Genomic DNA, 24,335 nt, shown 5'->3' on the forward strand with positions numbered 1-24,335 from the left:
CTCCAATTCCTGAATTAGTTGTAAAACAAGAACCTCCAAAAAGTTGAGAAACACATACACAACCTCCCATTACCTATTTGCATATTTTCCTAATTAAGCAGGTAGAGTAGCAAAGAAACTAATCCATCAGAATTCTCCCTGGAACTCCCCTGGTTTTCTTTCCTTTTAATATCATGAGACTTCAAGTGCAAAGACACTGCTGAGCACAAGCCTACCATGTTCCAGTTATGCTTAAGCACAAAGCTAATTCTGTAGTTCACAAAGTTGTTCTTTTGCTTTGTTACTTACTGGAGGAAGTGGAGGAGGAAGAGCAGGTGGCAAAGGAGCTTCATCTTCTACTGGAGAACTGACCTCTGGCGTGGGACTGGGTGACTGCTCAGTAGAAGGAACTATAGAAAGGTTGTTGTTGTTGTCTTCAGTTGTCTCAGATGTTTGATTTGTGGTTTCAGTGCTTATCAACTCCTCGGTAGCAGGAGAAGGTAACTCATTGTCATTGGCATCTGACGAGGGGGGCGGTTCATCAGGGACAGGAACCGTAGGTTGCGCGGGGATTGGTTCTTCAACATTGCCATTGGTGCTGGCGTTCCCGTTATCAACGTCAGCTAAGTTGCCTATGAAGTCCTGTGGATTGCTGGGCTGATAAAAAGGAGCACCTTCTATCCCCCCAGCCAGGGTGTTAAAGCGCTGGTACAATAATTTCTGTATATTTGGTCCACTGGGGCCCTCTGGCTCGGTGATGGAGCTGCGTTTCTTTAACGGCCTCGGAGCGTTGGCCAATTTCCTCCTCAGAGCCTCCAGGTCAGCGTCACTCTGATACCGCAGCGGCGAGTGCACGATAGGGGTGAGCTTTGTAGGACTGAGAGGACGGGGAATGTTCTCCACATTGCTGTTCTCACTGGGTGGTGGAGCATTTTCCAGCTCTTGATCTTTTTCAGTGACCTCACTCTGAGGCTGAGGTGGTGGCTGTGAGGGAGACTGGGCAGGCAAAGAGCCATGAAGGAATGGCAAGGGTGAGGGAGAGGTTGAACCAGACTGTAATACAGGCTTTCCATAAACTGAAGAAAAGAAAGATGGACAACAGTGAAGAGCTGTTCTTAAATTACATAATAAAATATTTATAAATAAACTATTGATACTTGTTTGACACTAATACAGAAAGAAAAAAAATATTGTTCTGGGGACTGTCAAAACAGAAATAAATACTTACCTGTTGGTGATGCTGATGCTTACAATTATAAGCTACAAGGAGCACCTGAAATGTTTTTCCTCTTTCACGAGGAAACAGTAAGAGAAGCAAAACTCTTATATAGACACTGGTTTTTCAACTTATTTATCAAAGTATTGATAAATTATCCAGGCTATATTGTTCCAATTGCACATTGTTTTAAAATAAAAGGTAAATCAATGCATACTTATTGATAACCTCAAAAAATATACTGAATGATTTTTCTGCTATGCTGCATGCACAAAAATTACTTTCCTCACAGATTTAGATAAGTTTTCCGATATGGGAAGTCAACTAAGCTAAACAAGTAGATCTTAATGTATTTCAAAGAAAAAAAAAGCAAAATATATTCTACCTGCTTTTACTGACTTATTTAAAGTATTGTACACAGCTTGTTGGTAATTCTTTGGTGGTGTTGCTTGCTGAAGATACACTGAGTAGATGGAACTGGAGTTCACTGTCTGTGGCCCTTTTCTGGGAGACTGAGGTCTGGATCCTTTATCAGCGAGAAAAGGTCTGATTGCCACAGTCAAAGGCAGTTCTGGCCTGCCCTCTCCTCCTGGGAACAAGGGGGGGCCAGAGGGTTGATATGTGGGGCTGGGAGGGACAGAAATTCTCTGCTGGATCTGCTGCGAGGAGCTGGGCTGGTGCACGTTGCTGGGCGGCGGCAGCGGGACCGGCCTCTGCCGATTTGCTATGCTGGTGCCAGGCCTGGGCAGGCTGCCATCCTTCCTCCTTTCTAGAGAGTTTGTAGAACCTGTTCCTAAGGGAACTGGGCTTGGATAGGTCCCATAGTTCTGAGGCAGCTGCTTGCTTACACCAGGAACTGTTGGTGGCACCTTCCCCAGGTCAAGGCCCTGTGTAAGAACAATAAATAGTATATACCATTCAATTCAATAAAGTACTTCTGGGCAAGAACATTCCTTTTTCAACATACCATACAATCTTGTGGGACAGAAAAGGAGTCAACATAAACAATTTGTGTTCCTTTATCACTAGATAAACTCAGGTAGAATCATATCTGAGGATCTCATCATACCTCAGACAAAGGCCACAGTTGAAAGGCACTTTCAGCTCTAACACATTCATATCAATTTAAAACTATTTGCATACATGCAAAGCCTGATTAACTTGTTCTAGGTTCCAGATCTCAGTGTCTAGTTGATCTTGAAAACACATACTGTCAGAGTTTAGCAAAACAACTAGAAGACCAAGTCCTTATTCTTTAAAGATTATAGTCTTAAAGAATTCATAAAGTACTATTACAACAGTGAAGACAGATACCTCTATTAGTCTCACTTAAGGATGGATTTAATGACTTCTTTTGTGAGATTTTTGAAAAAAAGAGTACACTGAAAAAGTAATAATCTATACAAAGGAAAGTGACTAAGAAATATATGAATTAGAAAAACATGAAGGAGGGGGGAGAGGATTAGGAGAAGCAAAGAGGGAAAAAGGGAGACTAGATATGTAAAAGAATAGGAAGGAATACAAAGTACTGAAGTTGAAAGAAACCCACACATTTTAATGTGATAAGAACAGGAAGGAACAGAAAAAATATAATTTTCTTTATGACTTTTTAAATAAATAGCAGAAGGGAAATGGAATGTGTAACTGAAGTGAGTTCAGCTATGAAAGCCAAAGGTTCATAATTTCAGCAAAGCAGAACTATAAATATATCACAGATGAAACCCACCAGCTTATCAGTACTTCCTAATACTGAAGTTGGCAAAGGCTGGCTGGATATAGTTCCTTGTTTTAAAGCGGTATCCATGCTTGATTCTTTCCAGTCTGTGTTGGAGATCTGAGGGGGTTTTACCACAGGGGCTGAGCTCTGTTTAAGTAGCGGCCAATTTCCATCATTAGCTTGAAAACAGACAAAAATACTAGATTTAAGATAATCCATACTAGCATTGCAAACAAGCAAAACAACATGTGAAATAAAATATCTTAGATTACAGTGGGATTAGTTTTATTCCAGAAGTGAGATAAATCATTATTAATATTTGATTCAGAAATCAATATTGAAAGCCAAATCACTGCATAGAATGTGCTGTTCACAACCCTTTAAAATTCAAATTGAACTGAAAATTTCTATAGAAAAAATGTGATCAAAATTTTGGCTTGAGTGTTGCATATTCTGCTATTAGAAAGCAAACAAACTCAGAGTAACAATCCGCACAGAAACACTTCATCAACACAATTCTTTGGGCACTATCCAGAGACAAAATCAAACTACAGTAAATGTTAAGTCTGTGTAAGCCCTGAGTGGACTTACTCCAAATTTAAACTATGGTTACCAGATTGATTCACCCATAACAGGATGTAGAAACTCCCTTCAACAGCAGGGTGGAACAAAAGCACACATTCCTTTGCTGGAAGTGGTGGTTAACTCACCTTTTGTTTTTCCTCAACATACTCACCCGATTAGAATTGCCCCAGCGATTTAATATTAAATAAATTTATAAAGTCAGCTGACAACTTTAACTCACAGTGTGAAGATGCAAGTCATGGGCTTTTATCTTCATCATATGCAAAAAATCATGCATAGCTGCACATAAACTGAAGCAACAAATCCTTAATGAAGTCCTAGAGGCATTGATGTTACTTTATTAACTGCGTGGGACTATTTAGTTTCAGTTCTCTAAGTAAGCAAAAGAGTTTAAGTAGCCTAATAATTAGATATAGTTTATAGTAACTAAATAAATCCTATGTTAGACCCTAAGGATTTGATTTGCCTTTAAAAGATTAAACATCAGGCATGTCTTCCTGTAAGGAGACTGGAGATCATTCCTCCATCCCTATGGCTTGTAACTGTTGTAGTGGAGCACTTAAATGTGTAAAGGTGATGTGTAACATGTAATTGACTTTACTGCAGGATAGGAGCTAAAATGGAGGGGGAGTGTGCCTTTGTGGAGATTGAATGAGATTTCTGGACCCCACAGTAATACAGCATCAAATGAAAATCAGGTATTTAGAGGCCAAGTTTCCTATTTCAGTTCTAAGCTTCTGGAAAATAGAATCAGCAGGGCTATTTCTAGAATTCTCTGTCTGGTATAGTAGATAGCCCCAAAATAAGCTGCATAGGAACATTCTAATGAGAGTGAATTTTCCACCACCACTCTAGTTTCTACTCACGAGCCTTACCCTCTTTGTTGAGTATCTCTCAAAACAGGATTAACACTTGCATACTTTTACACTGAGAATACAGTATATAGTCCAGAAATCACTTTTCACACTTGCAAGCTGCTAGGAAGTAAAGTAATGAGGCCCAGTTTTAACATTGGCATTATCCACAAGCTGAAAATGTTGTGGGTTTTGTTTGTTATTGTTTCTAATAATCTGGTTATCAAGAGTGAGACCAAAAAGGCGTCTAAACTCTTAGGCTCTAAATAATGGCACATTTTTCAACTATGCACTGAATTAATGCTTACTGTACAAAATGCACAAGACATTCTATAGCTCCAGTAAGGTTACAGTTCAGTAAAACCTTTGTTTTGAAGATCAGTGAAAGGTGTTATAATTGATTCATGAAAGCATCTGGATCTGTAAGTTAGTTATGAGGAAAGCACTTACAGAAACAACAGCAAGAGACATGACACATTTAAACATCTTACCTGCAAATTCAACACTTCTCTATTAGAAAAACAGATACACGAAAACTTATTGCAAACAGCATATTTTTCCCCAGATAACAGACTGGAAGTAAATTCAGACTCTCTCTCTCCTCTCTCTGACCTACACTGTGAGGGTGTGGAGTCAGTGGCACAAGTTGTCCAGGGAAGTTGTGGATGTCCCATCCCTGAAGGTGGTGTTCAAGGCCAGCTGGATGAGGCTTTGAGCAACCTGGTCTAGGGGAATCTGATGCCAACACTTGTGCTCTCAGCCACCCCAGCTGCTGCTCTCAGCCACCCCACAGCCAACTGGCTCCATCCACCCCTCCAAATGCACCCTCTTGCTTGTGCCTGTAAACATAACACACACTGCATTTCAGCTCTCACCAGGCCATTGTGCATTTACAGAAATAAGACAGTGACACACAGACACAAAAGGTTTTGTGCATTTTCTCTGACTTTCCCTAAAATTTTTGTAGGTCTGGATCCAGGTTACTTACTACAGCAATTGATGCATGCTCCAAGTCCAATGGAAGGCAGCAAGACTCTGGGTATTGACTTGGGCAGATTGGGCTTTTATCCCAACTCTGGAGTCAGTGCAACACAGAAACTTGAGGTTTCCCACAAAGTAATTCAAACTAAGCCTCAAATGAAGTACCTCAATTAAGATGTATTTTATGCATCTATCCAATCCAAAACACACTAAAACCCTTTAGTGATTGCCAGAAGTTTCTAACATTGAGAAAATGTTGAGGTTTTTCAGAGAAGACAACTCATCCCTGGTATACTACTCCAGTACTCCTGGGATGCATTTGCTGCAAATCTGTTTCCTTCAAAGATGAAAAGCAACTTCTCAACCAATTTACATTTCAACAGCATCATCTACACGCCAGACCACGACACAAGCTCTAAAGATGCTGTTTAATATGCATCTGTGTGCAAGAGCTCAGATGACCATATTAAAAACTGAGTTCTTAGCTAGCCAGAGATCTTCTACGGACTCACAGTGCTGGGTGTCAAACAGAGTAGGTGCCAGGCGGATGACATTGTGAACAGCAGACTGAAGAGAAGTGGGAGGTGACAGAATAGGATCCACTATTATGTCTAAATCAGAAACCTTCCAGGTGTCTGGAGATTTTTTCACACACCCACAGTCTGTCTCTACCGGACGCACCAAGGCAGATCCAGTTACACAGAAAAAGAAAGAAAAAAAGTGGTGGAAAAATTATAACAATGACAATGGAGAACATTAGAACAGGAACACTCAGATAATGAGAAATAAAAGCATGACAGTTGAAATAAATTCTCAATTTCTTTTCTTCCTGGGAGCATGTATGCTTTTCCTTACATAAATCTATTTTACAGAATTTCATTCAAGTATCTTCAAAATAATAAATACAAAGCCAGTCCTAAGGCAGAATAATTACTTTTATAATATTAGAAGTCCCGAGGTAGATCTAGAAGTGGGTATATATACTTTGGGAGGTTGGTATTACAAAATTGTGGTTTTTAGTTAGGAAACTTAAATGTTAGGAACTGTCCTTTTCCGTATGTGGAAGAAGAATCCATGAATCTGAAAACAAAACTGTTGCAAATCTGCACCTTTACCCCCACAATTAAGTCATTCCATCTTCTTGAGACTTTTCCATAAAACCACAGTGATGGGGTTTGCACAGATTTTGAATACTTTTAGCTGATAAAGGTATTGTTAAATCACTAATATCAATGGGAAATACTGGAGTCTTTTTTTTAAGTTCTATTCTGCCAGTTTTACTTTCTGACCTTGGGGCTTTTTTGGGGGGGGGGACATTTCTGACATTCTTTCCTACAGAGAGGTTCAGATTGTCTTCTCCCATCTCTTCCTCCCCATCTGGAAATCATGATGGGAATTTTACTGGAATATTCAGTTTAAAGTCCTTGAATGTATGTGAATATTGCAACAGCATTTGCCTCCTAGTCATTACTCATTCCCTTTTTGATGTCTCCTAGGAGATCAGGTAAAATAAGTCCTATGGTTAGACCAATGGGATCGTGCATTTTTATTTGTATTATGTATATTTTACCAGCTTATAATTTCTTAAGAATTATGATTTTTCTAAGGTATGAGCAAACAGGTGAGATTTGCTAGAATTGAGAACTTAAGGGACAAATATGACCTGCTTCCTTCAGCCTCCAACACAAATTACATAATAATTCTATTTGAAAATTTTAGATGAAATTATTAATAGTGGGAAATATGGGAGCCAATTTCAGACACAAAGTTCTGGGGAGTTCTGGAGGGGCAGCTTCTTCACTAAATGGAGCAGAAACAAGTAAACAGCATCAATGTTATGGTTATTCCATTTCAGAAATGCTTCAAAGACCACAAATTCCCACATCCCAGATGGAGCAAAAACCTCTCATAGTTTTATTCTATTTTCCTATTTAGTCTCCTTCTGAGAAGTATTATTCTTATTATTAACTCATTAGCTTTGTTTTACTTGACAAAAAGCAACAAGGTGTAAATACTTATTTATAATACAGTTTTCCACAAATTTGATTTCATTATTACATTCAAACACACAAAATAATTGAAAAAGACACAACATAGAATCTGTGAAGAAAACATGCCCCTTTTAGGGATGTACCAGCCAGTAAAATTTCAAAGAAAATACTCAATTTCCTAAGAAAAAATAATGGAAAGAAGCAAAAATGCCACAGATCAAATGCCTGATGTCCAATCCACAGAACAGTATTAACACATCTGAAACTTGCCTCCTCCCCTACATCAATTATGCCAACACTGGGTCTCTGAAAAGTACTCCTTTTCCTTACTGCCCTTTTTCAAACCATTTGTATTAATAAACATCACACAAGTACTTACCAGATTTTGATCTTCCATGTGTTGAGTTGGGAGCAATGGTGAGAGACTGTGGCTTAACTGGATCTACTGGTACAGCATAAGTGCCAGCACTTGGAACTTGGATGTAAGGCCCTACTGCTGCCACCCTTCCTGAAGCACTCAGGGATGACTGGGGTGATGAAGTTCCATTAATTCGATTCAACTGGAAACGATCAGACAAATTGACACGTGAATGTCCATTTAATCCAGGCCCTTCTGCATGAACAGGGAGGTCTAATCTTAATTATCTACAACCATGCACTGTAGCTAGGACATCTTACAATTAAGTTATCATACTCTATGCTTCTACAAAAAGAGAAAAAAAACATGGTAGAAAGCACGAATTTTGTTCCTTAAAATCAACACCTCAAAACTTAAATTTTTTAGTCACAGCACATACGTCTCTTGTAGATACCTATATCTCTGTAAGGTCTCTTTCACTGTGCCTTTCTCAAGCAAATGGTCTCAAATCAGTTCTTAAATGATCAAATATGTATGTGTTGGGTTTTTTTAAAGCAATACCTCCAGCTAGTAATACATATGGAAATCCAGAATTCATCTCTTAAAATCTTTCTGAAACTCCAAACAACTATTAAGCCTAACTTTATCAAACTGTTTATATTTTTATCCATTTTCCATACTGGAAGGTAAGCATTTTATAAAACTCAATTTTTTTATGCTTTTAAACATGTAGCACATAGTCATACTTTCCTTCCTAGAAATATAAACTTTTCTGATTTTTAATATAGTATCATCTGTGCCATAAAGAAAAATAAAAGAAAACATATTCTATCTTACAGTTTTTTGATACCTATGAGAAACCTTAGAATAGTTTTAAGAGACCTGCTACTTTTATCATAGGTAACTGTACTAGAGTGGGAAAAAGGGAGACTCTATGCAGTTTTTATAGGCCCTTGATAAACTGAAGTGTGGCCCTTTTAACAGTTTATCTTACAGGAATGTTTTCTTTTTGACGTGCCTCAACTTTTTTCTTGTACAGTCGTTCGCGCAGCTCGTTGATTCTCTTGTCCATCATGGCCACCTCCATATTGCGTTTGTTCAGGAGCTCTTTCTGCTGCTGGAGCTTGGAGTTCTGCTCCTGGTTGAGCCTGTTACGGATCTTCAAAAACAAACAAAAAAATAAAACAAATAAAACCCCACTTGTTAGAACAGTTCTCAGCAAGATGGTTTGCAATGCAGTGTTAAAAAACCCCAAAGGAATCTGGATCAACAACTTGTTCTGGTGTCTCTACGGTTCTACACATCCTGTCAAGTTAGCATTTGCAACCATGAGCTACTCTTAGAAGAAAAAACTGAGAAAATCTCCTAAAAAAGCTAGTGGATGCCTATTAAATACATAGAGACTGCATCCCATTTATAGAAAATGGATTGAGGAATTAGGCAGAAAGACATTTCAGAAAATTTCACTGTGAAGAACTAAATCACAGAAAATGTTTGTTTAAAGTCATGCTTACCCAAGACAGTTTGTCTATCGCGAAAAGTAAGTGATACAAAACTTGTAACAGAAATTATGCTATTGATTCTGTTTCCAGACCCACATGAGACTTTGTGATGTCTGGAAGGGGTGTTAGCTGAACTGCTAGTGCAGGGGCTCTGCACAGATTTTCCTCTCTGCATGGGGATTAAACCGAAACCTTCACAGCAGTTTTCCAGTGCATTATGAGGTGGATTACTTTTATGGTTTAAATCAACCATGACACTCTCTATAATTACTTCTCTTGCTTTGCTGTTGGCATTTTTTCACACCTTCAATAACTCAGACATTGTCTCAGTGTTCTTATTTTCATGGTAATGTTACAAGCAAAAAACACCTGAGGCAAATTTAAGTCTTGATAAACACATATGGGATCACTGCAAAGCACAGGAGAGAAATCTTCATCTATTGAGCATCTTTGCACTTAGAATTACTCAAAGGCAGATATGCCTTGTACAAAGGAGGAAGGAGTAAAAAGAGAAAAAAGAAGACTTATTCCTAATGCATGAAAACAGAATTGATTAAGTTCTGCTGTATTTGCTCAACTAAATAAATGAGACTAATTTTGAAATTTAAATTAATTTAAAAATATGTAATATATTAGAGCTGTTACCTTGATCACAATAAATCACATGAGTAAATAAAAAAGCCCTCAAAATCCTGATACATTAGCACACAATCTAATAAAATTTCAATGTAAACTAGATACTTAACTACTTGCATGAGAGCTACACTCTAGATATAACAAGCTTCTTGCAGGACATATACAATATTGATGCAGGGAATATTGTGTGAATATACTAAAACTATATTGCCCTATCTAGTGCAGGGAATATAGTGCAGCTTGCATTTTTAATTACTCTATTAAAATGTGCTATTTAATTCCTATGTATTTTGTTTATTTACACCAGACAATACAGACAATATATTTTTACAGTACACTTTTAAATTTACAGTCATTTCTCCAAGTTAAGATGACACGTGAGCTTGCTATACCCAGATCAGTGCAAAATAGAAAAGTACCAAAATTTGTTTCACAAAAATTATTTGAGAGAGATTAAAACAAATAATAACTTATGTAGACTTTCAGTATTAGGGCCTGAGAAACTCCCTTCAAAACACTTGCACACTTTGTATCATTACATGTTTAAGAAATAAAATAGTTTTTGATGCTAATGAAGTTTTTTTTCTGAAAAAAGGCTATATGCCAACTACAACCTCACACATTAACAGCATTCCAACACTACTTTTATAAGGTGCAACAGAACCAAATTGTCACTCATAAGAGCAGTAACAAAACTTTTAAAATCTACAGTTGTAATTCAAATAGCATGCTTTTGTTACTTACCTGTAGCTCTTGATACAACTTTTTTAATTCTACTGCTGCAGGCCCTGTCATTTGTCCATTGTAAGACTGAAACCCATTCAGTTTCCCTTTCCTTAAATCCTCCAGTTGCTGAGTGAGTTGATCCACTTTTAACACTGCAGCCTGCAGTTCCTGCTGCTTTTCCTGGAACATGGCACTTATATGCTCAATTTCAGTTGCTAAAATTAACAAGATAAAAATAACAAAAAACCAATTAAATAAAGCAGAAGTTGTTAATTTTTAAACTCTACATGTAGTAATAAACACACCATACTAGCTCTACATCTAAAATACATATAAAATATTTGTATAGCGAATTTGCTAACAGTCATAAGATTTCTAATGGTTAAAGAATAGACTTATTCTGACATTATGTTTGACTATACAGAGCTAACAAAAAGTTCTGTTCTATACAAATGACGTGGAAACACAGAATCTCCATAAAACAAAAAAATGTAGCTGAAAACCTGCACCAATGATATAGTGACTTAAAATATAGCATTTTGTTAGTCATGCAGTGAAGAGTAAATAAATTAAGAATTCCACATACACAAATTGCCATTCATCATCTTGCTGTAGTCCACTTGTCCTCTCATGGCACGGATTTTTTTCAGCTTTGTCTCTTGGGTTTCAACACGTTCTTTAAGTTTTTGGAGCTTTTCACTCTCAGAAACAGATTGCTGCTGCCGACGTTCTTGCTGCTTCAGGTAACGCAAACGCTGCTCCTGACAAAAGGAGGTTTTAAACAAGACAAATCTGTTAGCCATTTATTAAAAAAACCCCCTAACACATTAGCTTAGAAAACTCTATAATTTTGATCAGGTTTTCTACTTCCACAAATCAGAAAATGTTGTATTTCATTGAAATATGTACCATCCCTAGAAAACCTCTTTAAAATAAATTAATAAATCTGTTTCAGAGCAGAGATTCAAGATTTTTTTTAGACAAAAAATAACATATTTACATAGACATGCGAATACAGCCCTAGTCTGAGCACTCATTTGAATACATCTGTGATGCTTCCTCTGGCATTTGTTTTCTGCCACTACTAACAGTTTTCTTGCTGTTGGCAAAATAAATTTCCAGTGCAGTTACCCAGCTTCCCAAAGATGACAAAGTATGCCCAACAGACCATTTTAAGGAAATTGACCTGCTGTAAGAAAATATTCCACTTTTAAATAATAATTCTTCTGCTGGGTGCACAAGGAAAAATATTTTTTTAGTATAATTTCCATCAAGAAAGAACAACAGAATCAGTAGGTTGACTCTTAGGTATTCCAAGCATCAAAGGCATGCTGTATAATACTTCAAACAACAATGTCCAAACCATTAAACCCCCTCCCCACTCTACAAACATTTTTAGATTCTTCTGTCTCTGAGACATGGAAATGCAATACATAAATTTTTATGAATTTGGCATATGCTCACCCCACCCCACTATTACTCTACTGAATGATCTACTAAAGATGAGCTTGGAGTCAAGCCTGTTCTGCCACAGATCATGAAGGGGGCCACACACAGAGAAGAGGTCAACATACCCTAGCAATATTTTTGTAAAGACACATTACATAGGTTGTTCTAGCAGTATCTATGACAAAAGACTGCACTGCCTAGGCTAAGATTATTCTGGTAAAATGATGCATTTCTTAAGCAATTTCTTGAGCTTAGAGCTTAACTGAAATGATTTAGTGTGATTTTTTCTATCCAGAAACTAATGCTTGCATATATTGAAAAGAAATGGTCTGTATATAATTATTACCTTAGCAACCAACATTTGCTGTTGATTTTCAATCTGTTGCTGTTGTCGGGCAGCCATATCCTGCAGTTCAGAAAGAGTGAGCTCCACACGTGGATTCCCAACCTGCAGGACAGAAAATGTTCCATGAATGTGCCGATGTGTATCAGGGCATTCTGAGCTGAAAACCTAAACTCTCACTCATCAGAGGAAGGTTAAAAGCTCCTCCCAAGTCCTCAGAGAAAGAGGAATGATGGGCACCTGTGAAAGAGTGAGGATCATCGGAGCAGAAAGGAGGGACACAGATCATGCAGAAGGGCAGAAAAAGCAAAAAGTGGGAAAGTGGAAGGAGATGAGAACACTAAGAGACAAAACAACAAGAGAAAAAAAGAGCCCTTATCCTACATTTAACTCCTCTCTGTTCAGATGTTTGGTAGCACTGGCACACAGTCCTGGTAAGGCACACATGATAACACACGTACAAGCAGTATTTTAGGCAGTAGGAGAATCTGAAGCTGCTTTCCTTTCCTAATATTTTCAGCATAACTGCCTTGGCAGCTTAACTGCTGGTTCACATTATTGACCTGGCACAGGACAAGACCACTTGAGAACTCTTAGATAAAGGGTCACTAAGATCACATTCAAAGATGGTGAAAATTCTGATATATTTGGCTCATTCAGGGTAAGGATCTGTGAAAAACAGTCTGTACAAGTGAAGAAAAGTAAAGTTGATTCCCTTCAGATAAGGAAGTCACTATTACTTTGAATGAAATGCAAAGTATTAACAAGGCTCACTCCTATTGCATTTCAAAACTAACAGATGCTAAAAACTTAGGATAGAGACACAAATGATGAAAATTCTTTAAAATTCATACCATGTGTGTGACCAAATTTTGTATGTTTTAAAACATTAATGCATTGTTTCAATATATTCATAATACTGTCAACAAATGTGATTTACATTTATAGACCAAATTACTTCAACCACACTTTTTGTATGCAACCTCAAGAAAGAGAGTGAAATGTTTCAAGAAAAATTCCAGAAGCTGACATTTGCTATTCAGAAAACCAAAATTCATAACCTTAGAATTGCAGGGCTTAACCACAACTTCAGAATTTCCACAGAAAGAAAATATCAGTCTTTGAAAAATTATGCTGCAAAGTTCAGAATAGCCCAACATCTGTTTCAAAGTATTTACAAATAATGCAGTTAATTTATTGGATCAATTAAAAGCTGGACTATTCTAATAATTCAGTAAACACTGTAATTTTTTCACCAAATTACATGATTACACTATTAGTAAACCAAACAAACACTACATCACTTGCTACCCACAATACAGTCAACACTGCTGAAAAACAAAAGATAATTAAATATTTTGGATTTATTGATAACTAATACTGTTTCAATTGCTTATAAAATGGAATGAGGTTTGAACATTTTACATACAGAAAAAAACCCCAAACCAAAACCACCCCCCAGTGCCCAAAATAGATCACACATCAGAGTATGGATCTGATCACACCTGACCCCATAGGAAAACTGATTTATCTGCTCTGCTTTTCTGGGCCCATCTTACTGATACCCAGCATGTGTAGCCTGCAGTACTTGCACTTCACTCTCAGAAACTTCTTTTTGAGACCACATTATCTCAGGCATTTTGAATGGCTTTTTTCATATTGCTACATCAAACTCCTACATAAGTATCAATTCTCCAACCAATGCACAATACAGAAGTTTCTTTAAGCTTAATTTAGGAAATTAAAATACTAATTGTTTTAAAGTAACTGAATTATTTTTTGCTACCTGAATTAATATTTCATGTTGCTGCATATAACTCTTCAAGTAAGACAAACACCAATCATAGAAATGAGCCAGATTTGGTTCACTAACTTTTAAAGCTGCTCCATCTTGGACACATGACATTGACATGTCAGATAAAATGTTTAGATAAGGTTATTGTCCCTGTTTGAACATCTTCCACAGAGCAAGTTACCAAGTGAAATTATAATGCTTATGGAAATAACAACTGAAATTCCTCTTATTAGTCAACACTAATGAAAAATTTTTAGAGTAGAGCAGTAATTAAGAGAGGTGAAGTCCACTCAAGATAATAATTTTCTATTTCAACACAAGGAAGAAGTAGAACTTACTAGTGTGTACGTTTTTTATTAGCATGACTTATGCAGAGAAGAGTCCTTCCCAATATTCTTTCAGGGCAAGTAACTTGTACTCACTTGTGGCCACCGAGAGAGACATTTTATAATTAATTACTGACTGAAAGGCACTAATTGGCTAAGAAAGTAAGGAAGCTTCTCCAAGTGCCATTCACAAACCAAAATGTGCTTGACAAAAGAAAACAAAACAGAAAACCAGATGCTGCTCCCAAACACCTTCAGGCTGTGCAGACTTCAGTTGGCATGACCAACTGCAAGAAAAACAAACTTCTGCATCTGCTTCTGCTGGGCTCTGCAGGCAATTCTTACAAGGGGCTCAGAATGGCATCATGGCTTCCCTGGATCACTGATTTTAAAAGTTAAAAGGAGAGTATGTGTGAATTAGTAGTATTTTCTCAATACACATATGTGCTTTTTCAGAAATATGCAACATGCATCAGACAATGCACGGTTTTCCCAATGCTTCCTTTCTTTCTGCTTTAATTTCCAGTTGAAGTTAAAAACATTGATAGCCCATTGTATCTCCAGTAGAAATTTTGAGTATAACACTGTCTAAGAATTTTATTCCACTAAGTGATCTTGTTAAAAATATATCCAGACTCAAAAAGTGATATTTGTATAGGGATTGTGAGCATTTCAAAGTAAAAAAGCCATTTCATCACATGAAAATTAAATATTTTCTAAATGGATAATGTAACCTGGAAAGCACAATGACAGTAAGAAACTGGTTTGTTAAAGCAGCAGAATCTAACACAAAAAAACCCCAACCCAGTTTAATCCAAGAGGTCAGAATTTTTACTGTTCTAAACAGGCATATTTGGAAGTCTCTCTCATAATGCCTAGCAGAAGTACTGTATTATTTTGTATCATGTAAAATATAGAAGATTAATTATAAGATTAATGCAGATATTAGCATCTCCTTGAAGAAGATATTAACTACTGTAAAATGTTCCATTTAGAAAGTCTAATGTCTAAAATCTTTCTATAAATGGCAAAGCACAAGAACATGGGAAACAGTGATAATTAACCATTTAAATATAAACACCCTATGAGAAATTTTTTAATGTTCACCTCACTGAATACCAATACCCTTTCACTTCAAGAGCTACACTATACTTAGGAAAGAAAAATTAAACAGCTGAGGAAACAGAGCCTTGAACCTGTAACTTCACTCGCAGTTTTCTCCTTTTCATCCACATGGCAAAAGCAGCAAACAGCATGAGCAGAAGTCCTCTTCAACATCAAATCAATTCTTTTCAGGTAGACTGTTGCTGGTTTCAGGTCTCCAAATCAGCACAGCTTCATTTTTGAAACAGCATGAAAACCACTGAATCCTTCTCTTGTTGAGATCTAGTTAAATTGATTAGTTCAGAGCTCTTCATATTCCTGGAGTCTGCTTGTAATAATGTGTATGCAAACACGCCACAGAGAAAAAGCCTGTCTCAGTCCTTCTCCAGAACCTCAGGCAAAGACAGCTCTGTGCTTTCAGCTCCTTAACAAGGCTGTTGGTCTCTCAGATTCTTACATTTGTGCTGCTCCTAGCAGTTGTTAACAATTCCATCCACCAAGGCAAGACACTCACCTCTCATAACAAACCCGAGCCTATCACATTGAAGGTCCAGACCTCCTCCTTTCTCCTGCAGCAAGGGAACCAGACCTCCTACAGAACTGAATTCTGAAGGAGGCACTAAAAAGCCACCACAAATACCTACTCCTCCAGATTCCACAGATTCATTTGCTACATGGTGATACATCAAAGCAGACAGTTTTGCTGAATTGTAAATTTCTTTTCATTGATTCACAGCAGCATTTACACAGGGATGAACTCCTAAATGAAATGCCATAGAGCAAACACTGCATTATTAGGCACTGAGGAAGTATTGTGTATGTCTCACACAGGCAAGAATAATTTACACCTATATTCACCAATTTCTTAATATTGACCAGGATCTTAAAAAAATTATACTTATGTTATTTAACATGCACTTTAAAAGGGCATGATGAAAGATAGCATTTGTAATGAACTTGAGTTTCAGCTTCTGACATCACCCTCCTACTACAAGCTAATATTTTACTATTTGATGATTAATATTTTTGAGACAGGTGAGATGAATAGTAATTAAACAGTTTGGGAACCAGTTTATAAGCAGCCTCGAAACAAATCATACCTTAGGCATTTAATTAAGGAAACAAAACTCCTTTAATATTTATTTCTACATATTAGTCTTGTCACTAAAAATTTATTTTCTTATTCCTCCTTCCTTTCTATGCTGCTTAATATCACAAACTCCTCAGTCTACATACTTCTGGGCTATTATGAATTGCTTACTCATTGGCAACTCACAGTGGTAAATGAAAAATTGCACCTGAACTTAAAATACTTCTTTGACAAGCAGGATGTACTGTATTCAAGGGATGGAAGCAATAAGGGCAGATTCCAGTGGTTTTTTGCCTTTACTCCCAACAGAAAACTTTCTTTTAAGAGGAATCTAATTATGTCAATATTAAAATAAAAACCCCATGAGACCAACCTTTTGAATAAATTATTTTTTAAAAGATGATTAATTGGGATGTGGTCTGATTTTATGCAACTTTTTTGCTTCCACACTTAACCCATGAAGAGAATTATTTCTCATAATTTTCTAAATTTGCACTAGTAACAACAGTTACTTTTAAAATAATAACAAAACATACACTAAATCCACACCTGAGACTGTTATGATTTCAAAAGAGCTTTAAAGGAAAAACCAAAGATTCAAAAGCTTTACAGGCCACTATAAGGACTGGTAGTCTCATGCTTTGGTTTAGCAACACCCAGCCAGTAAAGCATAATGTAACCAACTAATTGGAAAAAAAAAAAAAAAAGGCAGAGTAATACAAGAACTTACTAATCATTTCCTGCACACTATCTCTTTGGATCTTTTTCTAGGTTTGCAAGAACCACCATGTCATTAATGTCCCTTATCTATTTATTCCTTCTTTCTAGTTCACACCCATCTCCCACACAATCTTCTGAAGTTCCCTTCCCAAAACCCTGCATGGGGAACCACAGGTTCAAGTAACTCAAGCTTCCTGAAACTGGCCAAGCTCCACCTTCTCCTGTGCATATTCTTGTACACTCAATCATGTTCTATGAACTCTCACAGATTTTCTAGTCTTCTTCCTATCATCCCCCCCCATCACCTGTATCCTTTCTACCTCATTTAGTACTTCTCTTCTTGTACTTTGTTCCACCACTCTGTTCCTCTCTTGTCACAGCCAGAAATTAATCTGAGGTTAAACCACCAACTGCCAAGGTCAATGCCACTTAAAATGTGAACAACCAGCACACAGAGTTTAGACAGTCTGTGCCTTAGCTTCTACTGTGGAGCCCAGAAGAGCTGGTTCTGGTTTGCCCATCAAAATGGTGACACAGAAAGTTTTTGCTTGTGTTGCACTACTTTCAACCATCTTTATTAAACCAATACTGTCATTCTGTCAGTATTCAGCCAGTATATTAAATAGTCAATACAGAGCAGCTACTGAAAATAAAGCAGCAGATACCTCACCTGCAGCCCAGCTCCACTGTTTATTCTTTACATAGGTTGACACTCTAAAACTGTTATACAGATAAGGAAGATTTTGGCCAAATGACCTTTATAATAAAACCAAAAAAAAAAAAAAAAAAACCAAACCCAAAAAAAAGGACTTCTCTGAATTCCTCCATACCTTCCTTCCTGTGATAGTAAAGGTAACCATATCCGTAAGGAGAAAAAATGTGACAGAAACACTCTCTACTCAAATGGGGTAAACACCAGCGTATCAAAGACTGAGGGGGTGGGGACACACACCCATCACCAAACCAAAACCACAGTACTATTAGAGGCAGAAACTGCAAGAGAGAAAAATTCCAAGAAGCAGCAACTTTGAGCTTGTGAAAGAATTTACATCCCCCATATGGGCTTCATTGAGGAGACATACAATTCTGCCATGGCAAAAAAAAAAAAAAAAAACATTTTCACCATCCTAAAAGGAGAGCACAGCACAGGTGAGAAAGATGCTGCAAGTTGCTCCTGAGAAGGTTTAAAATGGCTACATGGAAAGGCACAGTAAATACTTAGGTTTTACTGCACACAGTGAAAGACTCAGCTTTCCATAATCCACAGCAGTTTTAAGTTGCTCTGACTTCCTAGAGCATAGGAGGGAATACAAAATTTATCTCCAGACTAGGGATTTACCTTTGCAGAGCTGTCAAATCCCAGAAATCTACAGAGCTATGTGACAAACAGAACTGGCAGATCTGGAACTAGGTATACGAGCAAAAAGGGAGCGAAGTGTGTTATATAAATGAGCATTTTCCCAGAACAAAGCAGAATGACAACTATGAAATAAAAAGGGGTAGGTTGGAGTGATCTCCAGCCACTGAATTCCACATAGGGATTGGTGCTCTGACAATTCACAGCCTCTCCAAACCAGGGTGCTGTCACCCCTGTGGGCCATCCCTGCATCTCCTCCCCTATGTGGCATTTACAGCAAAGGAATAACAGCTCTGGCTGAAGAACTCCAAACTGCCAGAGCAGAAGAGAAAGGAACAGCTTGCTTAGCCTGCTGAATCTACCAAAACACTTCCTAATTCTTTTGGTAATTCTTTCAATGCTAACCTGGACATGAGCAGCAGAAACCCACACAGGTTCCATCTTTGCCTTAAGCTGCATTCAAAATAACAAAGGGGGGGATGCTCTAAAAAGCCCAGTTGGCAACAAAGCATGAAGGGTTGCTGGTGAGAATATCCAACACACACCTTGGGTACCTGTCCTTGGCACAACAGTAGTGATGAGGAAAACAGATGGAAGATTTCTGAGTTTATTAAGTCACTCTTGCATCAGATAGGTCTTAGATGAAAAGTATGTGGCCTCCTTTTGCTCTCTGAGGTCTATAGGAGGAGATGGAGCATCTACTGAAGATTAGTGATTCACACCTCTGTAAATTTCTGAAATATATTGACCCTGTATATCATCAAATTAAATGTGGTCATATGGAAAATGACCACATTTTCCATAAAACCTGATCTTAGTGACACACACAACAAACAACTTGAAAATCCTTTGTCTAAACTCATGTGTAATACTATTAAAAGACAAAAGAAAGTATCTGTTTTTATTTAAACTAAAATAGAGTTTTGCTGATCTTGACATGGATGACATTATTTCCAGTTTAGTGACTTTATCCACAGCTCAGCCTTGCATTTTTTTAAATTGGGTCAGAAACATGCCGATAGCAGAAATCCATTTTAAAGAATCCAATGACAATAGCACGTGCCTTTTTTTAGCTTAATGGAAATGAACGAGCTAATTAAACCCAGAAAAGATATCCAGAATATTGGGAATTAAAGAAAATCTAACTAGTGGGTAATATCTCATGATAATAAAATAATCCTGCAATTAACATCACAAACAGAATTGGGTAATTTTACCCCAGAATCATATTATAAAATATGATTGCACCATGCAAATAAAGACACTAACAGCTTCTTACAATAAAGTTGCTTCAACTGCATCACAGTTGCTGAAAAATGTCACATTATCTATAGTTGATAAAAATCTTAACCTCTCTCAGTCTGCACTGTCTTGTTAGTAATTCCTCCAATTTGCTCATGCTTGTGAGTCACTCCATAAGAAAATGTTTAAAGTCTACTCAGTATAAGCTACAGACTCCAGATTTCCTGTTTTCCCATATTACTTTCTTAGTGAAGCTGCTATTTTAAGCAGAACAGCTATGAAAAGACAGAATTTAACAAAAATGAAAACAATGTTAGAATAGATTTTCAAAATTAGAAAAGGACTTAAGCATATATTGAACATCTGCTACATCTGAAATAGACTGCTTATAAATTACTTCTAGGAAAGTAGCATGTGAAACTTGTTTATTTAAAGCACTACTTTCTTCCTTGTCCTTGCAGCCACTTTTAAACAGCCACAGAAATCTTAAGTATGTTTATATTAATTTTAGTCTTGGCTAAAATACCCAGTAGCTGATTTTTAATTAAACATCAACCTCATACTCCTTAAAAAAAAAAATCTTAAAAGAGATTATGCATTCTTGTTGAAATATGAGTTGTGAACAAAATCTCAGACCTTTTTACAACACTGATCCTTTTACTCATAGTGATTTTGAGTCATAGACAAGATACAATATACACTGAAAATACACTGTCTAGATCCTTTAGAAATGCTCTTGGAACTATATTTTTCTGGGTCTTTTCTAAGAGCAACAGCTTATTCTGATAGGATTGCTAAGGATGATTAAGATGCAGTTACCGTTAGTCTGAATAATGTGTTTAGCACCAATTCTGTGTTTATTCTGCCCTTAATTGTTTCAATACAAAGTTTTTCTGTGATGCAATACTGTTCATATAAGAATAGTAGAATGAAACATTTCTAAAACCCAGAAGCACAGAAAGTAAGCATCCTGTAACTGAAAGATGTGTTGTGACCTTAGCGTACAACTTGTACTTCCCATAAAAGCAAACTGTTAAAGGCAAAAGTTGACCATGACATTTTGAAGTAATGAGCTTTTGATAAAGTCTTAAAACATAAGAAAGATAGTAAATGCATGTAAGAAAATCTGATAAAGAATTCAATTCAGAGATAAAGTGTTACAAAACCCAAGCTGGTCTGCATTCTGGTCATGTGACAACTAAACCCAAAATCATTTAAATTGAAGTGCAAAAGCTGCACAGCACTTAAATAACATGCCCACCAAAGTGCAAAACAAGCAAATTTTGAAAAGTAATTTATTACCTGTTCACTATTTTCCCATCTAATTGCAAGAGAGCACATCTTTATTTCGCAGCACTGCCCGTCAGCTGTAAACATTTCCGACGCTTCAACACGCTTCAGCTCCATCCTTCTGCTCTTTTCTGCCGACACTACTGGCTTAACAGTTTGTTGTGAGCAAGCCAAAACAACAACCCTGCACATCTTACCAGCTCCTGCATGGCTGTTTGGCTCAGTGCAATCAATAGTAGGTAGGATGCCTTTTAATTTGACTCCATGTGGGATGCAGGTTTCCCCAAACTCTTTATCGATATGAAAAGCTGTCTCTGTGCATTCATCAGCAATCAGCTAACGGAAAAGGCTAGTGGATTTTGCCAGCAGTAAAAGACCTAATCACGGCAAGATCAAGCCAGCTGTCAACTATAATCAGCTTGATTCATTGCACTTTTCATATTCAATGGAAAATGTTGAGCAATATACAGCTCTTTCACAGTTATCAGGTTAAACTGAAAGTGTAAGACTATAGACAATTTAGCTTGAAAAACACATGGATTATTTGATCCTTTGCATTTCTGTACTATTAGCAATGCTGGGCCAAAACTGAATACCAAAGAAATCACAAAAATCATTGCTTTTGGTATGCAATTTTACCATTTAAAGTGATAGCAAATCACACCACCTGAAACTTAACAAAGAGTTTCTTTATTAACAGAGACTGACTAAGATTAAAGGCAAACAGAGTCACAAGAGATACCACAATTTTATGCAAATAACCTTTCCAGTGTTTGCTATTTACTTTTCCCCTACATAATTCACATTTTTCTTAAACCTTGCACGCAACAAGATGAAGATATGAGCCAGCAATAAAGCTAAAGCATATGTGCAATAGCATAAATCAAGAATCTGCAAGCCAGAGAAGAGTGGAACAAGCCAAAACCTAGACCTAAGGATTTTTAAATATTGAACATTACAGAAAATACTAAACCCCATTAACAATTTCTTATGTATCTACAAATCAGGATACTGTAGAAGATAAAATCCCAAAACATTAAAAGCTGTAATTTACCTTGTCAAACTCACGATGCCATGCAAGTTCACCCTCTCTTCCTTCTTTCAAGAAAGTAATTCAAGCATGATTCACTACACTTATACAAGAGATCCAGTCAAATGGGTCTCCATAAGAACAGTGAAGAACTCTATGTCCAAGCACAATACAGAGACTATTCCAGCTGAATAAAGAGCAGGCTTATTTTTAGCAAGCAAGTAAAGGTATGAGCTGTAGAGTACGATCATCCACTAGGAATACGAGAAGAAGAACAAGTTTAACTCCCTGACTCCTAAATTAGCCAGAGGGACTTTCATTTTTCTCGGCTTTGATCCGAGGAAGACTGCAGGGGGAACAAACTTAGCAACAATTAGATCTGGAGGCAGCTGCAGAAACAACAGAGAAATAGAAAGGTTCACTCGCCTGGGAAAAACATGCAGGTGGGAAATAGGTATGCCTGGTGTCCAGAGGCAAGATGGCCAGGAAACTAAATGAGCAAGTCTATGAACATGGAAAGGTGTGTCAGAGAAAGGAGGCCACAGCTGCACTGCATGAGAAACACCACAGAGACCATGGAAGAGATGAGAGAAAACACTGATCTGCAAATGACACAGCTACATAAAAGACAACTCTAAATTTGGACTGAAAATGAATAGCTGGCCTTGCATGGATCAGTAAAGTATCCTGCTCTGAACTGAAAGCTGTTCAGAGTCAGAGCAGCAGTCTAAACTCTCAAACTTTCACATTTAAGCTCTCAGAGCCACGCAGTGAATTTCATAAGCAGTCTCCTATAACGATCTACAGAAATAAAGGAAAAGACAAGTCCCAACTTCCTTAAAATAACTTGATACTAAAATATTTGGTTTAACTAAAACTGATACTAATGTGACCACAAAAGGATACAGCTGTGACATTGAAGTGTACAGTGCAGGTGTAAGGGCTGCACAGCAATGCTTCAGAAAAATATCAAGTCTAAGTAACATTTACTTAGTAAATGTTTACTAGTAAACATTTACTACATTTACATTTGAGTTTATGTATATAATGCTATATATCAGCTGAAACACTCATTCTAATTTGTTCTAACTTTATGTAAGAGCCAAGCAGCTCAGGATCTCTGTGTTCAGTGACAACTGGAAGCAATTCTTCACATGCTTCATTTATTTAGAAATCCAGGGAAAAGAGTGAATTGTATTGCTCCATGTCCACAACACAAACATAGGAAAATAAATACCATAGTTAGAGTTTAAACAAACAGACAGACTTCTCCTCCTGCCCCTGCCATGGATATCTGCAGCTAAGTATAAAAAGTATATAAAACTGCAAAGCCATGAGTGAAGAATAGCAAAGATAGATTTGCAAAAACAAGAACTAGAGACAGAGATTCAGTAAGTGGTACAGTTTAGGTATTTTCTTCTCTGTAAAATGGGAACACATCTCTTGGTTGTTCTGAAGTAGAAAACCACACATTCAGTTCCTGTAACTTGTTGAACAGAACTCTCCTTGATTCCCAGAGAAGCAGCAGAACTACAAAATCCATTCACTGCAAATAAGTGTGTGCAAATGTCTGCATGATACAAGTCTGGATACTGTGACTCTCATATCCACAGCCCTCTAGACAGATATCTGGTATCTGGAGTGACAGAGATTAAAAATTACATAACTACATGGAGAAGACATGGAGGAAAACAGTCCTTTCACAAGGTTCCAAGTGGGTTCCAAGAATGCTGACTGGTCCCACCTAGTCAAATAACCCTTAGACTCATCAAACCAAACTAAGTCAGATGTTAAAAGTGAGTATTAGTCATAAACTAATCCTAACATAATTAAAATTGTAATAGGAAAATAATCACAGAGTAAGTGGAATGAAGCCTAAGAAATTATTCTCACAAAATCTAAACATACAGTAACTTTGTCCCTTATGGACTACAATATATTTGAGATTGCATAAGACAAGTTAAAACACTGTTTTTATGACATTCCAAATCCAAGAGAGATGTGATTCTGCCCAAAAGGTTTAAAAAAGGTCTCAGAGGGAGGT

General features: G+C 37.1%; 1 protein-coding gene across 3 annotated transcripts in view; it reads right to left on the reverse strand.

Moving 5' to 3' along the window:
- The window catches only part of PPP1R13B (protein phosphatase 1 regulatory subunit 13B), a 66,875-nt gene that overhangs the window by 4,617 nt on the left and 37,923 nt on the right, over nt 1-24,335 (reverse strand). The window contains exons 5-13 of one of the 3 annotated variants that reach the window (XM_054286706.1): nt 12,341-12,442; nt 11,132-11,306; nt 10,564-10,760; nt 8,676-8,840; nt 7,703-7,883; nt 5,845-6,000; nt 2,922-3,091; nt 1,581-2,082; nt 289-1,055 (exon numbers count right to left, since the gene is read on the reverse strand). In XM_054286706.1, coding sequence (XP_054142681.1) covers nt 289-1,055; nt 1,581-2,082; nt 2,922-3,091; nt 5,845-6,000; nt 7,703-7,883; nt 8,676-8,840; nt 10,564-10,760; nt 11,132-11,306; nt 12,341-12,442 — 2,415 coding nt within the window. The remainder of the gene's footprint in view (nt 1-288; nt 1,056-1,580; nt 2,083-2,921; nt 3,092-5,844; nt 6,001-7,702; nt 7,884-8,675; nt 8,841-10,563; nt 10,761-11,131; nt 11,307-12,340; nt 12,443-24,335) is intronic. The other 2 variants (XM_054286708.1, XM_054286707.1) reach the window with 2 other exon arrangements.

The sequence above is a fragment of the Melozone crissalis genome, unplaced genomic scaffold (genome assembly GCF_028551555.1).
Source record: "Melozone crissalis strain CALT ecotype California unplaced genomic scaffold, PUWL_Pcris_2 ptg000056l_1, whole genome shotgun sequence".
Taxonomy (NCBI): domain Eukaryota; kingdom Metazoa; phylum Chordata; class Aves; order Passeriformes; family Passerellidae; genus Melozone; species Melozone crissalis.